We start from the raw sequence: 24,537 nt of genomic DNA, 5'->3' as shown, positions 1-24,537 counted from the left end.
AGTACAAAACGATTGATGATATCTTTGAGGAGTTCATACTGTGCCGAGCATTTGCGGGTCACTCAATGCACAGCTTTACAAGCTAAAAAACATCTCTTGTCGGGTTCTTAATAATCGTGGAAGTGTTTCAAAGCCAGAAACTTGTTATTTAGGCTAAAAATCGAGAAAATGGGAGACAGCCGTGCAGCTAAATTTGTTCCTCCTTTACCGGAAGCCGTGCAAGTAGACACAGCGTTAATCATATTCATGACTTTATTTAAAAATAATAATTTGTATCATTTCGATAGTATTGTTCATTGAGAATTACAACACTCTAATCTGTTAATAATCTCTTAATAATTATTTACAACTTTACGGCATTGTAATGTGATTAGTTACCAAGTCGGTGTTCTTTGATGTAGAATAATGGGGAGGAAAGGTCTTCCTCCACTTGAATGCAAATTACGAGATTTTACCGAAAAGCGCTGCAGAAAGTTGAAAACAGTTTTCCGTGTTATCAGCTCCACCTACTCTCCACTAAAATTGAGAAAGTGAAATTTCAACTAGAATAGTCATAAATAAATGCCGGGAAAAAACCGGTGTAGGAATACATTTTCTATCCTCGCTCTTGTCTCGGCAACGCCATGGGCTGGGAAGTAACAAACTACCATTTTGCTGAATTGGAATAAAATTCCAAGAAACGCTAGATTTTGCTCTTATTTTCTTGCAACACATGACAGAAAACTGTGACCAAACAAAATATTTGTCATGATACAGAACTAGGAGCTTTCAAAAATATTGAAACATTTATTTCAATTCATTTTTTTCGCACAGCGGTACATTTTTTCAGAAGGTACAACTGGGCCAGACTCTTTATCAAGTGCACCCCACCTCCTGTGTGTGTGTTGTGAAGTTCTTCTGGTGGAGTTGGTACCTAGCTGTGTCTATTCAAAGGATCTATAACGCTCCAAGTTGTTCTTTAACTTTCCGCACAGGTAAGAGTAGAGCAGCTTGAAGAGATGGGCAGTTTGACTTAGTGACCAACTCATTTGTAACACAGAATTCGAATTTCTCAACTCAGAAAAAAAAATGCCCAAATCAGAACCAGGATTGTACCTTGTTCACAGCGGTGAGATGGCAATGTATTTACAATCTAGGAAACCTTACTTCCACTTACGAGATGATACAAGTTTTAAGTTTTTCTATTACTGCATAATGCTTTTGCCCCTTTTTACCCTTCAAAGAGGTGACAGTCTTACTGGACATTCCCGACAACTTCTTCAATGCTTGGTGCTTCATGGTACATGCCTTAACTACCTGACTATTAGGGAAGCTAGTCAAGAAGTGAGACTGGTAATTTATTTGCTGTATTATAGCTGCAAGCAATATCTTGTGATAGTATCATCTTATTGTTGGAAATCCAGTATTTGTTGTGTTCCAAGGTTTAAGACATTGTTCGTTTAATAACCTTTGCAATATGTAGTGCAATTACATGGCCCCATAGGGTATAACAGTATTTTCCTTGCTTGTGACACCAAAACCCAACATCATCACCCTCAAAGTGACTTAATAGCCGGCACAGTGACCCTTGCTATTAGCACTAGCTCATGCGACCATTTTCAAGGTGACTTTGTTACTCATGCGACCATTTTTAAGGTGACTTTGTTAGTCATGCGACCATTTTCAAGGTGACATGGTAGCCAGCATACAGGACAAACACCCATGATATTAGCACTAATACTGCAAACAGCTGGAATAAAAATTTTAATGTCAGTCAAACGAAATCAATCTATGAAGTAAATAAGACAAGTAACCCAAACATGGTAATAAGAGAGTGGGCTTGGGGCAGTGGCGGCATCATTTCCTCGTTTTGGTATCGTTATTTCGTATATGTTTTTTTCCTCCACCCATCTGCCTTTGAGCCTTTTGCTAATATGTTGAGAGAAAAGGAAACATGATTCACTTCAATCCCTTGCGTACACATATCTAGTCAATCAATCAATCATTTCTAATGTTGTCGCTGTTTTAGGAACACTCACAAAGGCAAGAACATTATTTGATACAATCTTCGAGCAACCTCTATTCAATTTATAGTTAAGTTAATAATATCATCCCCACTTAGCAATGGAAAAAGTCAAATACGCTTATACATATTAAGTAATATAAGTAAGTTAACATAACTTAAGTTCAATTAAACCTTTTTATCGTATTTCTTGTGAATGATAGACGAATTTAACCAACTTTTGCGTCTCATTTATAATAAAGAGGCTTACCAATGCTGGAAGAACTTCTCTCAATCTGTATGGCATTATGCAGCCGGGCATTACATGTTTGTCACACGCTTGTGATGAAGAAAACTTTTGTTGTAGTGGCCGCCATTTTCAAATTGACAGAATTACCACAGGAAACCCAACGTTGTGCTAAGATGTGTACAAAAAGGGGAAATTTCTGTTTTGGGTTACGATGATATACAAAGTAAATCCAAACACAATATAATATAAATGAACAAGAAAATAAAAACTTCTGTGACATATCATGCATTTACAATATACTACTCTCAGTTTTGCTTTCGTTTTTTTACGGGTTGCCTGTGGATTGCTCCCCAGTCCACCGGCCGCTACGTAGCAACGTTTATCAACGATGACACTAACAATAATGGCGGACGGAAAATAATATGATTTTTGACCAAAATAGCCGTGGATTGCAGATTCTCAATCTAACCATTGATTGAGGAAATATCCTTTGAGTATTAAAGCTACGAGCGAGCATCATGAACCGCACAGACGCAAGGAAAAAACAGCCAATGTGAGTTTGATTTTGTTGTGTTAAACCTGCTAAAGTAAGAACCGACCTTGTAAGGTTTTCGTTGCAAATATCTTGTCGTTGTTAAAAGAAGGTAAATTTTAATTGTCAGGGTGCTAACATATAAGTATAAAGTATAAGTATAGGATAACGAAAAAGATAAATATATAAACTCTTATTTTTTCAATCGACTTTACGAGAGACTTTCAGTTCTCTGTCACTTACTCACAGTCACTCACATTCAGTCCTCAGTCACAGTGAATATTTTTGGCTTTGTACATTTTTCTTTTTTTTATGTTATCTTATTACTGCTACTGCACATTTCAGAAAACCTGGCGGGACAAACGTCAACGCTAGTCGGAAGAGCAGCCATAGTTTTGGTCGTAGCAGTATCAGGACTGTTGGAGCTAGCTCACGCAGTAATCTATTTGCATCAACAAGTCGTAAAAGTGTGGTGATCAGCTCCAGTCAACCAGAGAAAGCGCAAGCCAAGCCTCCAGTACAGGTATATACGCAGGCAATGAAGTGCTTCTATTGCTTGTAAGGTGCTTAGTAAGCTTACTTACTGAATGCATACACAATGCTTCTATTGCTTGTAAGGTGCTTAGTAAGCTTACTTACTGAATGCATACACAATGCTTCTATTGTTTGTAATGTGCTTAAGTAGGACTTACTGCATGTATACCTAATGCTTCTATTGCTTGTGATGTGCTTGGGGGCCATACTGCATGCAATGCAATGCTTCTATTGATCCTAAAGTGCTTGGGTAGTACATATTGCATGCATACTTAAGCTTCAATTGCTCGTAATGTGCTTGAGGGCCATACTGCATGCATATGCAATGCTTCTATTGCTCCTAATGTGCTTGGGTAGTACATACTGCATGTATAATTAAGCTTCTATTGCTTGTAACGTGCTTGGGGGCCATACTGCATGCAATGCAATGCTGCTATTGCTGCTAATATGCTTGAGGGCCATAAGTTTGAAAACTTGAAGGTTAGACCCTCTTGAATTAATTTTAAAGGTATTGTATTACAATGTGCACATGTTTACATGTGGCCCTATGCGGCATGGTTGTTTGCAGACTGTAGGCTTTGGCCCTTTTCTTAGAATTGACTAACATAATAATAATAAATATATGACTGTTGCGCAAGTCATCTTTAAGCTGAAGATTTATCAGTAGAGGCTTTGTAAATTGACAACATAGGTCAGATATGATTCAGATAATCAATGAATAACCTCCCGAAATTCTTGAGATATATTCTTTAGATATTGTGGGCTCTGTAAATTGACAACATAGGTCAGATATGATTCAGATAATCAATGAATAACCTCCTGAAATTCTTGAGATATATTCTTTAGATATTGTGGGCTTATAAACATGGCAGGGACAAGAATGATTCATACCTACTTGCCTGACCATGGAACACAGTTCACAAATCATAGTATTTTTCTGGTGGGGAGAAAACATGAGCAAGGGCTTTTAAGGCATTAAAAGAACCAACATCACACATACATTGGCATCAGTAGTAAATTCTGCTACCAAGTGGAAAAGGAAACCACAAAAGATGCTCTACCAACTGCGCCTTGTTTACACTCCCTTATTATTCTGTTTCAGGTATTTGATGACATGGGTGTTGATGTGACGCCGAGAAGCCTATTGCACACAGACCCTGCTGCTGTGAAGTGAGTTTTCTAAAGCAAATATGAATAATTTATGAAATTATACTGTACCATATCACCATTGCCATTTTGATTTTACTAAAAAAACATTTTCTGTTTAATTTCTCAGGAGAAACCAGAGCAATACTTTATTTGATGCCAATGCCTCTATTGTCACTGTAAGGAAACATCTATTTTAAGAGGAATGATTGATAAATCAATACTAATAACATTTGCTCACCTGCCTTTTTTCCTTTTGCAGCCTTCAGAAGTTGGCCAGTCTTTCTATGCTGCTAGTAATGCTAGCATGTATGGAGGGTTTTCTAGGTAATAACTTTGTCTGTATTTTACTATCCATACCCTGTGCTCAATTAGGCCTGAAAAAAAGGTGTAATTCAGGCCTCAAAAATTATTACAGATCAAAGGCGCTGGGGGCCTCAAAAGCCCCCCCCCCTCCCCCTGAATAGGGTTAAGGCCTCAAATAAGGCACAATTCAGGCCTCAAATAAGGTGTAATTAAGGCCTCAAATAAGGTGTAATACAGGCGGGCCTCAAATAAGGCGTAAAAAAGCCTCAAATAAGACATAATTCTGGCCTGGAATAAGACATAATTCAGGCCTAATTGGGCTCCATGTAACTTGTGAATTTTGAGGTCCTTGAAATATGAAACACTGATGACCCTTGATGTGTTATTGCTTGATATGGGGAAGGGATAGAATTATAGCTATATTGATCCACAAGCTTCAGGCATATTATTGTACAAATAGATAGCTGGTTTTCTCCCCACCGTCCGACCCATTGATATTGAGGGGGGAGGGAAGGGGCAGAGAGGTTGAACATCTTTTTTGTGCCAGACATCTTCATGTGGACTCCTGGTAACTGATGATTGTGGTATCTTTAAAGGTCAGTGTTTGGTAGCTCCGTGTCTGGACGTTCTTCACCAGAGTCCATCAGTGAAGACTTGACGGAACCAAGCAATTATCATGACAAATTCTCTTCTGGTCTTGGAGGTACAAGTTTGCACTTTTTTGCTTATTTTGTTATTTGCTTCTTTATTGTGTGATCTTTGGTACAGATATACAGACACACACCACATTTATGAAGGAAGAGATAACAGAGGCAGATCTGGATAAGATGGTACAGTAAACATACCCTTCTTGTATCGGGCCAAGTTCTTTATCCTGGTCTTTTTGAAATTCTTCATTGTGGTCATCCTAACCCTAACCCAAGATAATTTTTTCATATTTAGAAACAGCCTCTTCAAACTCAGACACACATTTGGCCTTGCACACCATCTTACCACTCTTGAAGATTTGCTTTATCATTTACAAATCTACCATAACAGCTAATGAGAACAATGTTTGATTGTGTGAGAAAAAGGTTTAAATTTAATTCTGATTTCGATTTGGTTCTGAAACCATAAAGCCTCCACTAGTCCATATTCCAGTAGAGAGTGCAGGGCATTGGATAGAACTGTCACTCATCAATAATCTTTTGAATATTTGAAATTTTTTGTTCGCTTTACAATAAAACCTGAAGCTAGGCACCTATTTAAAAGGGCTATAAAATGAAGTAAGAAAATGATCTGAAATAATAATTTGCATTAGGCTTTAAACCCCTTATCCCGCCTGCAAAGCCTTGCTTTCATGTTCAGATTCCATCAGACAGAAAACAGCCCATTTAGTGAAACACCTTGGAATCTCCAGGTTCATTTGACACTGACGGAGACCGAGACTATGTGGTTACTGGATATACCAGGCACCTATGTATCAGAAGATAATGAGAATGCTCCTGAGATTAAGGAGAGGAACCAGAAATATGAGGAGGTGAGCAATAAAGTAGAATTTTGTTTGCTTTATACAGGCAAGGCATTATCAAGTCATTATTTCCCATTTTTTTTCTGTTCTTGGGCTAAAATTGTTGATAATTATACTTGGATTATCATTGTTCTATTGGGTTTCACCTTGCTGAGTTTCGACTAGTTCATTGTACTGTGTTTTTCTATTCTTGCAGTTACTGAAAACCAGAGCTGGTAATGACATGTATGTCGAGAGAGGGATGCAAACCTTCAATGATGCTCCAAAAAGCAAAGAAGTGCAGACATCCAAATTAGAACTGTTTGTGAGTACACATGATGCCCCATGAAAAGCATCTATATGAATCCTTTGCTCAGGCCCATAAACTTCACTAAAGAGAAGGTCAACCCCCAGCACCCCTCAATAATTTGGTTCCAAGAAAACCAAACAGCAATAACCAAACCCTCTTTTGTGCAAAAAGGTCTCCTCCAATTATTTATTACTCGACAAGTTTTCTGTAATGAATGTTACATCTCGGTTAGGGATGCAAGCTGCTCCAATGTTTTATTGCTTACCAAGTTGTACCTTTTTTGTAATGAATGTTACATCCTCCAAGTAAGAGATGCAAGACCCTCCAATGTCTAATTTTTTGCCATCTTCTGAAATGAATGTTACATCCTCTGAGTTAGGGACACAAGCTCCTCCAACGTTTTATTGCTTGCCAACATCTGTAAAGAATGTTACATCCTCTAAGTCCACCCTAGACCTAGTCTACTTGCAGCCGTTTTTAGTGTCAGCGTTGCGTGACTGACACGTGACATGTGACTTGCGTGACTGACACAAAAAACTGCAAGCAGACTTACTGTAGACCTTGAATATGTAATAAGTGTTGTTCTGGATGTTTAGGACATGGGTTGTATGGCAACAACTTGGGACATGTACGATACATACACAAGTGATGAAACTACAACAAAAGGTTTGTTTAAATATTAACACAACTGATGAAACTACAACAAAAGGTTGGTTTAAATTTTTACACAACTGATGAACTACAACAAAAGGTTGTTTTAAATACTTACACAACTGATGAAACTACAACAAAAGGTTGGTTTAAATACTTACACAAGTGATGAAACTACAACAAAAGGTTGGTTTAAATACTTACACAAGTGATCAAACTACAACAAAAGGTTGGTTTAAATATTTACACAAGTGATCAAACTACAACAAAAGGTTGGTTTAAATATTTACACAAGTGATGAAACTACAACAAAAGGTTGGTTTAAATATTTACATAACTGATGAAGCTACAACAAAAGGTTTGTTTAAATATTTACACAAGTGATGAAACTACAACAAAATGTGGTTTTCAATATTTACACAACTGATGAAACATATAACAAAGGTTTGTTGTATTTTTGACATTTCTCTTTTGATTACCTCTCAGAAGAGAAACCAGAGACGGAAGAAAAGCTTGAGAGTCTAAGTAGACCAGTAAGTGGCGAGAAAGGGAGTAGTCACGAGGACAGTGAGTCAGGGTCCGTCAGACCGAGCAGTGCCTCAAGTAGTATTGCAGGTAAGCGCACTTAAAGGACCCTTGTCAGCCACACCTTAATTATTGTTTTCCATTTAATATCTATAGACCATAACATGAAAAAAATCGTTATTGCATTAGTTAATCCTAACCTCGATCAGCCAATGAAAATGGATGCTTTTTTACATTTGGAGTTTTGATAGGATGACATAAAAGTGAAGTGATGTATGTGTAATAGATATCTAGCCTCCCTCAAAGGCTAATATCAGCAGCATGTGATTTTTATGCCGGGAATCAAAGTACTAATTAACAAACTATGAACTTGTAATGAATATCTAACACAAGGCAGCGTAGCGTGCGAGCAGTGTAAACACGACATAAAGTGACACAGGGTTGATTGTTTTGGATAATTGTGGCTTTTATTTCTAATCACTCAATTAATAAATGTATACAAATTTTGTCAGAGATCACACCAATTGAAATTAAAACCGAGAAATGGTGGGGCGAATTTACGCCACACCTTAACAACAACATAGTTGAAAAGCAGACTAGACAAAGGAGGTGATGCGGGCGGCGGTGGGTGGTCAAAAGGTTTTTCTATCACTGCGCTTAACACGAGCAAAGAGGTCAGTTTGCGTGCAGAGAAGTGTTTATATACCATGTCAACGACAGGGCCATCAACATACATTTTACAGCCGGGATCAATCACCCTTGTCATAAGGCCGCCATCAGATAAACCTCTTATGATATTCTTCACTTCCCGGCATAAAACCCATTATCTTTTTTTGAGATAATGTGGAATATTGCATCTCAGGGAGTAGAGCAAGCATGTTCACGTTCAAGACCAGCTCTCTCGATGATGAGCCTTCAGGGGAGAAGGACAACGAGAAAAATGCTGAGGAGATTGCTGAAGAAATGAAGGACAGGATCTTAGAGGTATTATATAGAATACAAGGGATAAAAGACTGGATCTTAGAGTTATCCTATAGAATAGAAGGGATGAAACACAGGATCTTAGAGGTATTATCTAGAATACAAGGGATGAAGGACAGGATCTTAGACTGTTAGAGGTATTATAGAATACAAGAGATGAAAGACAGGATCTTACAGGTATTATAGAATACAAGAGATAAAAGACAGGATCTTAGAGGTATTTTAGAATACAAGAGATGAAGGACAGGATCTTGGAGATATTTTAGAATACAAGGGATGATCTTAGAGGTATTATAGAATACAAGAGATAAAGGACAGTATCTTAGAGGTATTATAGAATACAAGAGATAAAGGACAGGATGTTAGAGGTATTTTAGAATACAAGAGATGAAGGACAGGATCTTGGAGGTATTTTAGAATACAAGGGATAAAGGACAGCAGATCTTGAAGATGTTATAGAATACAAGAGATAAAGGACAGGATGTTAGAGGTATTATAGAATACAAGAGATTATATCTAAGCACCCCTCTTGATGACTACCTTCATGGGACAGGATCTTGGAGGTATTATAGAATACAATAGATAAAGGACAGGATGTTAGAGGTATTATAGAATACAAGAGATTATATCTAAGCACCCCTCTTGATGACTACCTTCATGGGACAGGATCTTGGAGGTATTATAGAATACAATAGATAAAGGACAGGATGTTAGAGGTATTATAGAATACAAGAGATTATATCTAAGCACCCCTCTTGATGACTACCTTCATGGGACAGGATCTTGGAGGTATTATAGAATACAATAGATAAAGGACAGGATGTTAGAGGTATTATAGAATACAAGAGATTATATCTAAGCACCCCTCTTGATGACTACCTTCATGGGACAGGATCTTGGAGGTATTATAGAATACAATAGATAAAGGACAGGATGTTAGAGGTATTATAGAATACAAGAGATTATATCTAAGCACCCCTCTTGATGACTACCTTCATGGGACAGGATCTTGGAGGTATTATAGAATACAAGAGATGAGGGACAGACATGAGGGACAAATATAGGATAAAAACACGAATCCTCAGGGGTTTCATAAAAGGAGCGCCAAACCAGCCAACTTTACTAAATGTTGATTTTTTTCTGTTGTAGTCTGAAAGCATGGCAAAGAACCTGTTTTTGATGGAGCGAGTCATCTCTCAGAACGTGTACCAGCCCCGACAGGCGCAGTACAGAGGTCTGGAGGTGGTGCCGGGTAGGTGAAGGCTTCCAGAAACTGTTAATAATGTGGTGTTAAAAAAACACACAATTATTGGGCCAATAACTAATATCCGTAAGCTACTTCTGAACAGAATAAAAAAAATACCAAACAAATACCGCACCCAATAGCCATACACTACCTTTGAACACAAATAACATACCCGATAACTAATAGCTTTACACTACTTCTGAACAGAACCAAACAAATACCACACTCAATAGCCATACACTACCTTTGAACACAAATAACAAACCCGATAAATAATAGCTTTACACTACTTTTGAAGATAACCAAACAAATACCACGCCCAATTCTTAATAGCTGTACACTAATTCTGAACAGAACCAAACAAATATCACACCCAATAGCCATACACTACGTCTGAAAGAACATTCTAACCTAATAACTAATAGCTGTACACTACTTTCTTGAAAAAGTTTCCAACATTGTTGAAGACCATGACGATTATTTAACTTGCCGTTTTTTTGTAGATATTGACATTTAACTTAGCGGTTTCTTTGTAGATATCGACGCGGTCACTGAGGAGGAGGAGCAGTCAGCCACGGCTAAAACTCTCGCCCAACTCGGTCCCAGTCTAAATAAGCTGTGGGCCTACTCGTGCAACCTTACTAAGGGAAGGAATGTCAGCTGTGTGGCTTGGAACAAGAAAAACCCGGTAAGAACGAATACAGAAAGCGAAACTTTGACTGGAAACTCCATGGAACTCTCACGAACCACGCATATTTTGTGTGGTGGCCCAAAACGAGTTGCCAAAAATAATGAACCGGCGTTGTTTGTGTGTTCATTCTTTTTTGTGTTGAGCGATCGAAGGCATATTTTTTTCATTACAATCTATTCTTTCCGCGTTTGTATTCAAAATGACACGTTTAGCCTAAGTATTTGTTAACATGTGGTGTATGGTTGCTTTTTCTCCAATACTGTCTTATGCATGCGCCTCCTATCTTAGGACATCCTTGGTGTGGGTTATGGGGAATTCAGCTACTCGAACCAGAAAGGAGGTCTGGCGTGCTGTTGGTCCATCAAGAACCCAGAGGTGACTACAATACTATAATAGCATGCAGTATGGTGAACTCAGAGGTGACTATAATACTATAATAGCATGGAATATGGTGAACCCAGAGGTGACTATAATAGCATGGAATATGGTGAACCCAGAGGTGACTATAATACTATGATAGCATGGAGTATGGTGAGCCCAGAGGTGACTATAATACTTTGATAGCATGGAGTATGGTGAACCCAGAGGTGATTATAATAGCATACAGTATGGTGAACCCAGAGGTGACTATAATAGCATGGAATATGGTGAACCCAGAGGTGACTATAATACTATAATAGCATGGATAAGGTGAGCGCAGAGGTGACTATAATACTATGATAGCATGGAGTATGGTGAACGCAGGGGTGACTATAATACTATGATAGCATGGAGTATGGTGAACCCAGAGGTGACTATAATACTATGATAGCATGGAGTATGGTGAACCCAGAGGTGACTATAATACTATAATAGCATGGAGTATGGTGAACCCAGAGGTGACTATAATACTATAATAGCATGGAGTATGGTGAACCCAGAGGTGACTATAATACTATGATAGCATGGAGTATGGTGAACCCAGAGGTGACTATAATACTATAATAGCATGGATAAGGTGAGCGCAGAGGTGACTATAATACTATGATAGCATGGAGTATGGTGAACCCAGAGGTGACTATAATACTATAATAGCATGGAGTATGGTGAACCCAGAGGTGACTATAATACTATAAATAGCATGGAGTATGGTGAACCCAAAGGTGACTATAATACTATAATAGCATGGAGTATGGTGAACCCAGAGGTGACTATAATACTACAATAGCATGGAGTATGGTGAACCTAGAGGTGACTATAATACTACAATAGCATGGAGTATGGTGAACCCAGAGGTAACTATTAATAATACTTTGATAGCATGGAGTATGGTGAACCCAGAGGTGATTATAATAGCATACAGTATGGTGAACCCAGAGGTGACTATAATAGCATGGAATATGGTGAACCCAGAGGTGACTATAATACTACAATAGCATGGAGTATGGTGAACCCAGAGGTGACTATAATACTATAATAGCATGGAGTATGGTGAACCCAGAGGTGACTATAATACTATAATAGCATGGAGTATGGTGAACCCAGAGGTAACTATAATACTTTGATAGCATGGAGTATGGTGAACCCAGAGGTGATTATAATAGCATACAGTATGGTGAACCCAGAGGTGACTATAATAGCATGGAATATGGTGAACCCAGAGGTGACTATAATACTATAATAGCATGGATAAGGTGAGCGCAGAGGTGACTATAATACTATGATAGCATGGAGTATGGTGAACCCAGAGGTGACTATAATACTATGATAGCATGGAGTATGGTGAACCCAGAGGTGACTATGATAGCATGGAATATGGTGAACCCAGAGGTGACTATAATACTATGATAGCATGGAGTATGGTGAACCCAGAGGTGACTATAATACTATGATAGCATGGAGTATGGTGAACCCAGAGGTGACTATAATAGCATGGAATATGGTGAACCCAGAGGTGACTATAATACTATAATAGCATGGAGTATGGTGAACCCAGAGGTGACTATAATACTATGATAGCATGGAGTATGGTGAACCCAGAGGTGCCTATAATACTATAATCGCATGGATAAGGTGAGCGCAGAGGTGACTATAATACTATGATAGCATGGAGTATGGTGAACCCAGAGGTGACTATAATACTATGATAGCATGGAGTATGGTGAACTCAGAGGTGCCTATAATACTATAATAGCATGGAATATGGTGAACCCAGAGGTGACTATAATACTATAATAGCATGGAGTATGGTGAACCCAGAGGTGACTATAATACTATAATAGCATGGAGTATGGTGAACCCAGAGGTGACTATAATACTATGATAGCATGGAGTATGGTGAACCCAGAGGTGACTATAATACTATAATAGCATGGATAAGGTGAGCGCAGAGGTGACTATAATACTATGATAGCATGGAGTATGGTGAACCCAGAGGTGACTAATACTATAATAGCATGGAGTATGGTGAACCCAGAGGTGACTATAATACTCTAATAGCATGGAGTATGGTGAACCCAGAGGTGACTATAATAGCATGGAGTATGGTGAACCCAGAGGTGACTATAATGCTATAATAGCATGGAGTATGGTGAACCCAGAGGTGACTATAATACTATGATAGCATGGATAAGGTGAGCGCAGACGTGACTATAATACTATGATAGCATGGAGTATGGTGAACCCAGAGGTGACTATAATACTATGATAGCATGGAGTATGGTGAACCCAGAGGTGACTATAATTCTATAATAGCATGGATGATAAGGTGAGCGCAGAGGTGACTATAATACTATGATTGCATGGAGTATGGTGAACCCAGAGGTGACTATAATACTATGATAGCATGGAGTATGGTGAACTCAGAGGTGACTATAATACTATAATAGCATGGAGTATGGTGAACCCAGATGTGACTATAATACTATAATAGCATGGAGTATGGTGAACCCAGAGGTGACTATAATACTATGATAGCATGGAGTATGGTGAACTCAGAGGTGACTATAATACTATAATAGCATGGAGTATGGTGAACCCAGATGTGACTATAATACTATAATAGCATGGAGTATGGTGAACCCAGAGGTGACTATAATACTATAATAGCATGAAGTATGGCGAACCCAGAGGTGACTATAATACTATAATAGCATGGAGTATGGTGAACCCAGAGGTGACTATAATACTATGATAGCATGGAGTATGGTGAACTCAGAGGTGACTATAATACTATAATAGCATGGAGTATGGTGAACCCAGGGGTGACTATAATACTACAATAGCATGGATTATGTGAGCCCAGAGGTGACTATAATACTATAATAGCATGGAGTATGGTGAACCCAGAGGTGACTATAATACTATAATAGCATGGAGTATGGTGAACCCAGAGGTGACTATAATACTATAATAGCATGGAGTATGGTGAACCCAGAGGTGACTATAATACTATGATAGCATGGAGTATGGTGAACTCAGAGGTGACTATAATACTATAATAGCATGGAGTATGGTGAACCCAGAGGTGACTATAATACTACAATAGCATGGATTATGTGAGCCCAGAGGTGACTATAATACTATAATAGCATGGAGTATGGTGAACCCAGAGGTGACTATAATACTATAATAGCCTATAGACTATAGACTATAATACCATGGACTGTGATGAACCTGGAGGTGACAAAATATACTATAATTTCATGTGTGTGATGGTACTACTACGGCCTGGTTTAAGTGTGGTTTTTTCTTCATACGGACAAACAGGGTGCAGTAATATTTACTATTCAGAAGTTTACTGACATACCACATACGACCTATACCACCCCAAACCGTCCCCTACTTACAAGCCGTACATTTGTATTTTTCTTGTAATGCATGCATACTGGCAATCGTCTCCAGACTTATAGCATTGAAATACATAATGAATTTACCGACAAATTTCACCTACACAACACCAAACCATTCAAGAACTCAATAACGGCACAAAATTATTTGCAAAAGCTGATGTTGATTATTTTCCATCACCAGTACCCCGAGCGCGTGTTTCATTTAAATACTGGGGTGACTGCCTTGGACTTCTCTGGTGCACACCCGAACCTTCTTGCTGTAAGTGTGCGCTTGTCTCAGGACATGAGAATTCACTCTTTCTCGCTATCAAAGGGTTGCGATCAAACGATCTCTGAGAGTCTTAAATGTTAGACCCTATTAAAGCTTGCGCTTATTTCTAGTCAAATAAGGCTGGTCACGCTTATATCCTAAAGTTAATTATTTGAAGTCAGGATTCATCACCGAATATGTAATTACAATGTGAATTTCATCTTTTGTGAAATACTTTTCTTATGTAACTCTCATTCACTCGATCGAACGGTGACCACTCTCACCATCCCTCGTGTAGAATTTGAACATGTTCAAAGTTAATGAGAGTGCGTGAAAGTGCACGTCAAACGATCGGAGTTGGAGCTCTCAAGTTTGATCGAGGCTCATAAAGCCGTTCATGTTTTTTTCTTTTCTCCGTGTTCTCTTCATGTTTGTCTTTTCTCCGTGTTCTCTTCATGTTTTTCTTTTCTTAATGTTCTCTTCGTGTTTTTCTTTTCTCCGTGTTCTCTTCGTGTTTTTCTTTTCTTCATGTTCTCTTCATGTTTTTCTTTTCTTAATGATCTCTTCATGTTTTTCTTTTCTCCGTGTTCTCTTCGTGTTTGTCTTTTCTCCGTGTTCTCTTCATGTTTTTCTTTTCTTAATGTTCTCTTCGTGTTTTTCTTTTCTCCGTGTTCTCTTCGTGTTTTTCTTTTCTTCATGTTCTCTTCATGTTTTTCTTTTCTTAATGTTCTCTTCATGTTTTTCTTTTCTCCGTGTTCTCTTCGTGTTTGTCTTTTCTTAACGTTCTCTACATGTTTTTTTTTCTTCATGTTATCTTCATGTTTTTCTTTTTTTGTGTGTTCTGTTTATTTTCTTCATGTTATTCTTTTCTTAACGTTCTCTACATGTTTTTCTTTTCTTCATGTTATCTTCATGTTTTTCTTTTTTTGTGTGTTCTGTTTATTTTCTTCATGTTCTCTTCATGTTATTCTTTTCTTCATGTTCTCTTCGTGTTTTTTCTTTTCTTCGTGTTATCTTCATGTTTTTCTTTTCTTCATGTTCTCTTCATGTTTTTCCTTCTCTTTCAGGCTCTTACGGCCGTTCATGTTTATCTTTTCTTCATGTTCTGCTTGGGCTCCCTGTGGTTCTCTTTTAGGCTCATACGGCCGTTCATGTTTATCTTCTTTCAGGTTGGATTGTATGATGGGACTATTGCAATATATAATATCCGCTGTACAGATGACTCGCCGGCACTGGATAGTTCGTAAGTAATGTGAAGTTGGTATTTTTATGGGACGGTGCACACTTATATTTGCGTGCTCCAAAAGAAAATGGCGGTGGCGTTTACTGACATCCCACGTGCCTGCTGCCGCCGTCGATCTTAGGGTCCCTGATGTCTCTCCTGCGGGCTGTATCTGTTTGTAAACACACATCCCCCGGGCTGTATCTGTTTGTAAACACACATCCCCCGGGCTGTATCTGTTTGTAAACACACATCCCCCAGGCTGTATCTGTTTGTTTCTCACTGTCTAGGGAGTCGGTTGGTAAACACACATCCCCAGGGCTGTATCTGTTTGTTATGTTGTGATTCGCTGGAGTATTTCTCACTGTCTAGGGAGTCGGTTGGTAAACACACATCCCCAGGGCTGTATCTGTTTGTTATGTTGTGATTCGCTGGAGTATTTCTCACTGTCTAGGGAGTCGGTTGGTAAACACACATCCCCAGGGCTGTATCTGTTTGTTATGTTGTGATTCGCTGGAGTATTTCTCACTGTCTAGGGAGTCGGTTGGTAAACACACATCCCCAGGGCTGTATCTGTTTGTAATGTTGTGATTCGCTGGAGTATTTCTCACTGTCTAGGGAGTCGGTTGGTAAACACACATCCCCCGGGCTGTATCTGTTTGTTCTGTTGTGATTTGCTGGAGTATTTCTCACTGTCTAGGGAGTCGGTTGGTAAACACACATCCCCCGGGCTGTATCTGTTTGTTATGTTGTGATTCGCTGGAGTATTTCTCACTGTCTAGGGAGTCGGTTGGTAAACACACATCCTCCGGGCTGTATCTGTTTGTTATGTTGTGATTCGCTGGAGTATTTCTCACTGTCTAGGGAGTCGGTTGGTAAACACACATCCCCCGGGCTGTATCTGTTTGTTCTGTTGTGATTCGCTGGAGTATTTCTCACTGTCTTGGGAGTCGGTTGGTAAACACACATCCCCAGGGCTGTATCTGTTTGTTCTGTTACGATTCGCTGGAGTATTTCTCACTGTCTAGGGAGTCGGTTGGTAAACACACATCCCCCGTCTGGCAGCTTCAGTGGGTAGACCGTGAGCAGGGAGGGAATGGTGACGAGCACGACGAGATCCTGGTGTCGATATCAGCGGATGGACGCGTCACCAAGTGGTCTATCCGAAAGGGCTTCGAGAGCGCAGGTGATAGTTCAACATATAATGATATCTAGGGCGTGTTATTGATAGCGGGATCTAGAGGTAGGCGTGGTCAAAGTATAGCGTGATATGGGCGTTATCAACGTATTGCGTAATCCTGGTGTGGTCTGTAATTAAGTACAGAACACAGTGGTTTCACGAGATAATCCATGGAAATGGTGATGTTTGCCTCGACAGATCTTATGAAGCTTAAGAGGATCAACGTCACCAAACAGAAGGCCGGAGGGGGAGGGAGTGAGCGCAAGAGCGATGCCCTCATCTCGAGGTTCGCGGCAGGGTTCTGCTTCGACTTCAGCCCGAATGATGCTAATATGTGAGTAAACTAAACTGACTCAAACATGCAAGTAAGCAAAGAATGAATGACGTAAATGCGAAAGCATACAAACAATAACTGGCCCAAATGAGGATATACACAAACAACCACTGACCCAAATATGGAAGTTTGTAAAACAACCACTGACCCAAATATGAAAGTTTGTAAAACAACCACTGACCCAAATATGGAAGTTTGTAAAACAACCACTGACCCAAATATGAAAGTTTGTAAAACAACCACTGGCCCTAATATGGAAGTTTGTAAAACAACCACTGACCCAAATATGGAAGTTTGTAAAACAATGACGGACCAAAGTTTGTCAAACAATGACTGATCCAAATATGGAAGTTTCTAAAACAATGACTGGCCCAAATATGGAAGTTTGTAAAACAATGACTGACCCAAATAAGTGAAGGGTGGGCCACCTCACCCATTTCAAGAAATTGAAAATCTCCTCCCTTTTAACCGTTCTGAATACTGGTACGAAATTAACTCAAGCGATGGAGTCTGGAACAGCAGCTGGGTGGGGCAGGTTATTGGGTGGGGTAGGGTATTGGGTAGGGTATTGGGTGGGGTAGGGTATTGGGTGGGGTAGGAAATTGGGTGGGGTAGGGTATTGGGTGGGGTAGGAAATTGGGTGGGGTAATGTATTGGATGGGGTAGGGTATTGGGTGGGGTAGGGTATTGGGTGGGGTAGGGTATTGGGTGGGGTAGGGTATTGGGTGGGGTAGGGTATTGGGTGGGGTAGGGTATTGGGTGGGGTAGGGTATTGGGTGGGGTAGGAAATTGGGTGGGGTAATGTATTGGATGGGGTAGGGTATTGGGTGGGGTAGGGTATTGGGTGGGGTAGAATATTGGGTGGGGTAGGGTATTGGGTGGTGTAGGAAATTGGGTGGTGTAGGGTATTGGGTGGGGCAGGTTATTGGGTGGGGTAGGGTATTGGATGGGGTAGGGTATTGGGTGGGGTAGGGTATTGGGTGGGGTAGGGTATTGGGTGGGGTAGTGTATTGGGTGGGGTAGTGTATTGGGTGGGGTAGGGTATTGGGTGTTTGCTAGGGTAGGGCATTTATTTTGTTTGCTTTTGGGGGGGGGAGGTCATTGGGTAAGGCTGGGTATTGGCAATCTGTAACGTTTGTTTGGCCACGTTAGATACCTGGCCGGGACGGAAGAGGGGCATGTTCACAAGTGTTCATGTTCGTATAACGAGCAGTACCTGGAGAGTTTCCATGGCCACACGGTGAGTTTTTAAATACACGTGTGCGTGAAAGATGTTTTATGCAGATGTTCCATGGCTACTTATGTTAGGTCAAGTTAAGGTAATTCCCTTGAATTGCACTGCGCACCCCTTCTGCGCATAGTGGCGCGCGCTGTTTGTTCGAATTTTCCGGTATTAGGTGCGCGCGCGCGCCACAGTTGTACAAGAAAACAAAGCAAAAGGCACGCGTTTTTTACTTAAAATCGTTTTGACAGAAAAACGAAGTCGGTTACCCCCATTTTTTATTTGCTCAAATAGTTAAATATATACGGAAAAATGATATACTGAAAGAAGAAAAAAAGTTGGGTTGTAGAAGTTTTGTTATTTCTCTTAAAAGCCGTAAAATTACTTCAAAATGGCGCATTTTACCGTATGAATAGTGGCGAAAACAATGTCTTTTAGTGCAATCTCTTAAAATGTGATTTGTTTTGAACATTAGCTACTACGGGTTATTGTTTAGGAGATCGGATTTTGGCAGCTCGACAAACAGAACTTAATTATCTAAAGACTATAGGCACTCTTTTTGAAAACTAAGAGTTGTGATTTTTCCTTGCGCGATCAGTAAAAACGCGTCAACTCTACGCCCCTCTGTTGTGAAAACGAGGTCGGTACCCCCATTTTTTTTATTACATTTTTTGAAAGCCCTTAACTTCAATATTGTTTATGCCAAGTTTAAAAAAATTCTGGGTTGTAGAACTATTTCAAGGGAATTACCTTAAGTGACACACGGTGAGTTAGCCTCGCGTGCTTTTTAAATACACACGCGTGAAAGAGGTTATGGCTAGTTATGTTTTATTTTACCACAGCATACATTGACACCTTAATATTTTTGGTCATCAGTACCAACCGTTGGTATGTCGTCATTTGTCAGTCGTTAGCGAATTCTACCATTCAGAGTTTTGATATTCCCAATAAAACATATTGTTTACGCCTAGTACATAATCATTCGTTGAGAGTTGTAGCATTTCCAATAAAAGACATCTTATTCATACCTAGTACATAATCATCTGTTAGGTATTGATATACCTGCTAAGTCGACCAAAGCCACAAGCTTCGGCTAAAAAATACGTGTAGTAATCCAACTTACTAATTTTGTAACATTTTCATCCTTTCTTAAACATACTGTTGCCCCCCCCCCCGTTACTTTACAAATGGTGTCTTGTAATAGGGACCCAAAGGGGACACGAGTCTAGGTGCCAACCAGCCTGCATAGCTTGCGATTTTGTTGAGTTTCAGAGCAGTCAGTTTCTATCCGCGAATTCGAATACGTCATTAGAAGTTTGTTTTCTTATAACTTTTTGAATGGCAGCGCGAGAGAGCTAGGGCTTGTTTTGAGGGTCGCCTTGAATAACTGCCTGCAATCAATATTTTGCAAAAATATGTGATTAAAAAGTGAAATCTCGTAAACTTATGTGTCTTTTTACCAGCGAGAGCAAAATTTACCCACCCCTCCTCCAAATATCCTAGGAAAATTATTGAAAAATCCTAGGATAATTATTGAAAAATCCTAGGATAATTATTGAGAAAAATTGATTGTTCATTAAAAACAGGTGTCTCTTATGAATTTTATCATAAGAAAATATGTTTAGTAAAATAAAGTGAAAGTGAGAAACCTAAAGAAAAAATTACGAGAAAAATAAACAAGGTTGATATTGAACCTGCGCTTTGTGAAGATTTCACATTGATTTAACCACTAGACTATCGTAGCTTTGCTGAAAAAAACTTTAAACATGTCAAAATTTCACCTATTCTTTTCGGACTCAAAATTACTACTACTACAGATACTAGACAATGCGCACGCTCAACCCACATGGAAGAGTTTCTTGCAGAAACGTACGTATAAATATTTTTCGGAGCGTTTAATACTTCCTAAAGCTTTAACCGGAAGTTACCTAGAAATACTGCGTTGCGAAAAGCACAGAAAGTACACGCAGGCAGGCAGACAGCAGGACGCGTACGCTGACATAGTCTAGGAAGCCCAAGGCACCTAGACTCAAAAACTTGTCGCGATATATTGTATCGTATCCATTTTGCCAAACAAATGTTACAACAAATAACCAGATATTTGTCATTCTTTGATGCATGTTTTTGAAGCGGGTTCAAAAACACGCAACGTGTTGCTGAGTGAATTGATGCGCGGGAAGTTGTCGCACGGTATGTTACACGGTCAAAAGCTTTCTTCGATGCAATGTATCGCGAAAAGTTTTTGTTGCATGTTATCCCGTGTAACACCACCTTAATGAGATCTTGTAATCGCGATTAATACCTGTTACCTGACACATGATATCTTGTAATCCCGATTATTACCTGTTACTTGACACATGATATCTTGTAATCGCGATTGATACCTATTAATTGACATATGATATCTTGTAATCGCGATTAATACCTGTTACGTGACACATGATATCTTGTAATCCCGATTAATACCTGTTACTTGACACATGATATCTTGTAATCGCGATTGATACCTGTTAATTGACACATGATATCTTGTAATCGCGATTGATACCTATTAATTGACATATGATATCTTGTAATCGAGATTAATACCTGTTACGTGACACATGATATCTTGTAATCCCGATTAATACCTGTTAATTGACACATGATATCTTGTAATCACGATTAATACCTGTTACTTGACACAATATATCTTGTAATCGCGATTAATACCTGTTGATTGACACATGATATCTTGTAATCCCGATTAATACCTGTTACTTGACACATAATATCTTGTAATGTCGATTAATACCTGTTATTTGACACGCGATGTCCTGTAATCGCGATTAATACCTGTTACTTGACACACGATATCGTGTAATCGCGATTAATACCTGTTACTTGACACATTATATCTTGTAATCCCGATCAATACCTGTTACTTGACACATGATATCTTGTAATTGCGATTAATACCTATTAATCGACATATGATATCTTGTAATCGCGATTAATACCTGTTACTTGACACACGATATTGTGTAATCGCGATTAATACCTGTTACTTGACACATGATATCTTGTAATCGCGATTAATACCTATTAATTGACATATGATATCTTGTAATCTCGATTAATACCTGTTACTTGACACATGATATCTTGTAATCGCGATGAACACCTATTAATTGACATATGATATCTTGTAATCGCGGTTAATACCTGTTACTTGACACATGATATCTTGTAATCGCGATTAACACCTATCAATTGACATGATATCTTGTAATCTCGGTTAATACCTGTTACTTGACACATGGGATCTTGTAATTTCGAATAATACCTGTTACTTGACACATGATATCTTGTAATCGTAATTAATACCTGTTACTTTACACATGATAGAAAGTTGCTGGAGACCTGGGGCCGACTATGGTGACTGTAAGTTGCCCGTCTTGAGTCAGCACTGCGCATGCGTACACGCAGCGCTGGCATGGAATCACATCTGCCGCACGACTATTAACTTGTTGTGTCACCACGTTGATTTTAAGTCTAGAAATCAAACCCACAACCCAGCATGGTCTGTCTGCATGATGTTTATTTACGCTCACCATTTTCTCTGAATCTGGTGTCAGCCACAAGGCGTAGGGCGCATGTTAGATGTTTGCGTGCTATATTATGGATGGTACGTTTGCCCACCTTACCTTGCTATCGCCTCATGGGCCCCTTAAGTCGTTCTCTCCATATTCTCTCCTGCTCTCGTTCTAGGGTCCCATCTACCAAGTAAAGTGGAATCCGCTCTACCCAGAGGCGTTTCTCACGTGCAGTGCGGACTGGAGCGTTCGGTTGTGGCATTGCGATCGGCAGTTCCCCGTCATGAGTTTCTTATCCTCTACGGTTAGTACTCGGCTCTACTCGGTTAGTAGTCGAATTTACTCGGTCGGTACTCAAATCTACTCGGTTAGTGTCAACCACTATCTTCAAATAAGCTCAAGATATTTTCTCTATTAATTTCTCTGAGCTTCTTTTAGGAATCGAATGGTTGCACGGGTGGTACGAGTAAATTGTTTTTGCCAATTACTACCCTGGTTCGTCGCAGCATGGCGGTGAACCCCTTGGATATTGCATAAGAAGTTTTGATTTCCTTTCTAGAAATCAGTGAATGATATCAGCTGGTCACCAGACTGCGCGACGCTCTTCGCTTGCGTCAACGACCGCGCCGTGGAGATCTGGGACTTAAGTCTCAACACGTAAGTACGAAGTATTCACTTGTTCTTTGTTGTTCTCGGTTTCCACTCCTTTGAACTAGACTGATTAAAAGTAACGCCTCTTTTGTCGGACAAAATGCACCAAGCCCTTTCCTAACATTTTACGCGCATATCTGGAAATCTTCCAAAGCAGAGGATTCGTGTAACAAGAGTGATTTGGCCGGTGCTTATTTTCAGGCTTGACCCAGTGGTTTCCTTCGTCCCGGTACAAGATTGCAAGCTGACGACTGTTCTCTTCGCCCTTAACACCGCGGTAGGTTTGGATGCTTCGAATTATTGGTTAATAAGTGACATTCCATTGGCGGACGAGAGCTAGTCTACGTTATCCTCGTCTAACGTTTAACTCGGTGGTTCGTTCTTCAGATGCAGACGATTCTTGTGGGTGACTCCGAGGGACAAGTGACTGTTTATCAGCTTAGAGGCATGGCGCCTGGAATAGACCCGCAGGTAACCCAAATCAAGATTGACACACAGGTATCCCACAGGCGCATGTAGCACAAAAGTATCCCACAAGCGCATGCACCACACAGGTATCAAAAGCGCATGTAATGGCGTTCAAACTGGACAATAGATATTTAATGCTGAAGTTCGTGCATTAATGACTTTATTTATGTTATTATTCCCCAGGCCAGTCTCCTTTCAAAGATTATGAGTACAGCTTTCCAAGTCGGTGGTTCCCCATCCAAGCAAAAAGACGATCATGACAACTCGGACGACTTTGATTAATATACTCCCTCCCCACCCCCCACCCCCTACAGATGCGACGGGAAGCCACACAAACAGATGAAGTTGTTTTATACTTAGGGTAGTTTACAAAAAAAATTTGTACATAGCGCTTATGTTCTGTACGCTAGCTGTGAGCTACATTCAGTTATATACAGATTTACCCCCTATTGTTAGTGGTACAAAATTCGTTGATGTTTGAAACTCAGCGATTAAAAATAATACTTAAAATTGTAACATTGCAGGTGTTTTTTTAACATTCCTTTAGCTTCGTGTCCTCGCTTCCTTCTGAGGCGAAAACAAAGGTGAACAAGCACGGTTTGTAGTGGTTTGTATTAAAGCCGCATTATCACCAGTTTACTTCCGGAGGTCCGACGGAAACCTCAACCGTTAAAAGACAAAAGAATCTATTAAAATCCGAGATATTAAACAGGCCATCCGCTCTAAATTATCAATCACATCCTCAAAGCAACTTCAAATAAACACACTCCTTTCAATATTTTAAAATATCTTTCGCGTTTTCCGTAATCGACCGGAAGTAAACTGGTGACAATGCGGATTTAGACCCCGTCCCCACGTATCCGTTTTCGTTTGAAAACGCAACCTTTTTGCTACGGGTATCGTCCACACGGAAACGCGAAAACGATTACCGAGAACGGAACAATTTGAAAACGATCTCCAAAGTGGAACAATTTGAAAACGATCTCCAGAGTGGGACAATTTGAAAACGATAGCCCTTTGGTGCCGTGGGGACGGACGAAAACGGAACCTTTCGAAAACGATAGCGTGATAACTCAGGTCCAGTCCACTTGGCGCGCGAGTACGCATGCGCTGTAGAACTTGTTATCGTTTTCGTATCGTTACTGCGTTTTCGTGGGGACGGG

General features: G+C 39.7%; 1 protein-coding gene and 1 long non-coding RNA gene across 4 annotated transcripts; one reads left to right on the top strand and one right to left on the bottom strand.

The window, feature by feature from the left end:
• Positions 1 to 766: 766 nt before the first annotated feature.
• On the bottom strand, positions 767 to 2,596 carry LOC116620357. Its single transcript, XR_004297139.2, has 2 exons — positions 2,253 to 2,596; positions 767 to 1,729 (listed from the first exon to the last, which is right to left on the bottom strand). It is a non-coding gene; the product is annotated as an uncharacterized LOC116620357 (long non-coding RNA).
• A 6-nt stretch (positions 2,597 to 2,602) lies between these two features.
• LOC116620356 (dynein axonemal intermediate chain 4-like) lies at positions 2,603 to 23,887 on the top strand. 3 transcript variants are annotated; one of them, XM_048725245.1, is made up of 26 exons: positions 2,603 to 2,784; positions 3,109 to 3,286; positions 4,400 to 4,467; positions 4,574 to 4,622; positions 4,706 to 4,770; positions 5,346 to 5,452; positions 5,518 to 5,579; positions 6,149 to 6,268; positions 6,456 to 6,563; positions 7,145 to 7,214; positions 7,686 to 7,814; positions 8,587 to 8,708; positions 9,855 to 9,957; positions 10,488 to 10,639; positions 10,931 to 11,017; positions 14,654 to 14,731; positions 15,892 to 15,965; positions 16,973 to 17,130; positions 17,323 to 17,458; positions 18,611 to 18,698; positions 22,068 to 22,103; positions 22,431 to 22,559; positions 22,815 to 22,912; positions 23,108 to 23,183; positions 23,294 to 23,377; positions 23,558 to 23,887. In XM_048725245.1, the coding sequence occupies exons 1-26, from the start codon at positions 2,750 to 2,752 to the stop codon at positions 23,654 to 23,656; spliced, it is 2,511 nt and encodes an 836-aa protein (XP_048581202.1). In that variant the 5' UTR covers positions 2,603 to 2,749; the 3' UTR covers positions 23,657 to 23,887. The 3 variants fall into 3 exon arrangements, 2 of the variants coding, with proteins under 2 accessions (XP_048581202.1, XP_048581208.1); XM_048725251.1 differs by lacking the exon at positions 22,068 to 22,103 and having other exon boundaries at positions 2,604 to 2,784; XR_007307306.1 differs by lacking the exons at positions 22,068 to 22,103; positions 23,108 to 23,183; positions 23,294 to 23,377; positions 23,558 to 23,887 and adding an exon at positions 22,298 to 22,347 and having other exon boundaries at positions 22,815 to 22,864.
• Positions 23,888 to 24,537: the final 650 nt, after the last annotated feature.

The sequence above is a fragment of the Nematostella vectensis genome, chromosome 1 (assembly GCF_932526225.1).
Source record: "Nematostella vectensis chromosome 1, jaNemVect1.1, whole genome shotgun sequence".
Classification (NCBI taxonomy): Eukaryota; Metazoa; Cnidaria; class Anthozoa; order Actiniaria; family Edwardsiidae; genus Nematostella; species Nematostella vectensis.
Note: the sequence above shows the minus strand (reverse complement) of the source record. Positions and strands in the feature narration are given on the sequence as shown.

Coding starts and splice junctions, on each gene's coding strand:
- LOC116620356 (XM_048725245.1), top strand. CDS start 2,750: ATGAACCGCACAGACGCAAGGAAAAAACAGCCAAT. Junction 18,699..22,067: donor AGAGTTTCCATGGCCACACG/GTGAGTTTTTAA, acceptor TACACATGATAG/AAAGTTGCTGGAGACCTGGG. Junction 23,378..23,557: donor CGCCTGGAATAGACCCGCAG/GTAACCCAAATC, acceptor ATTATTCCCCAG/GCCAGTCTCCTTTCAAAGAT.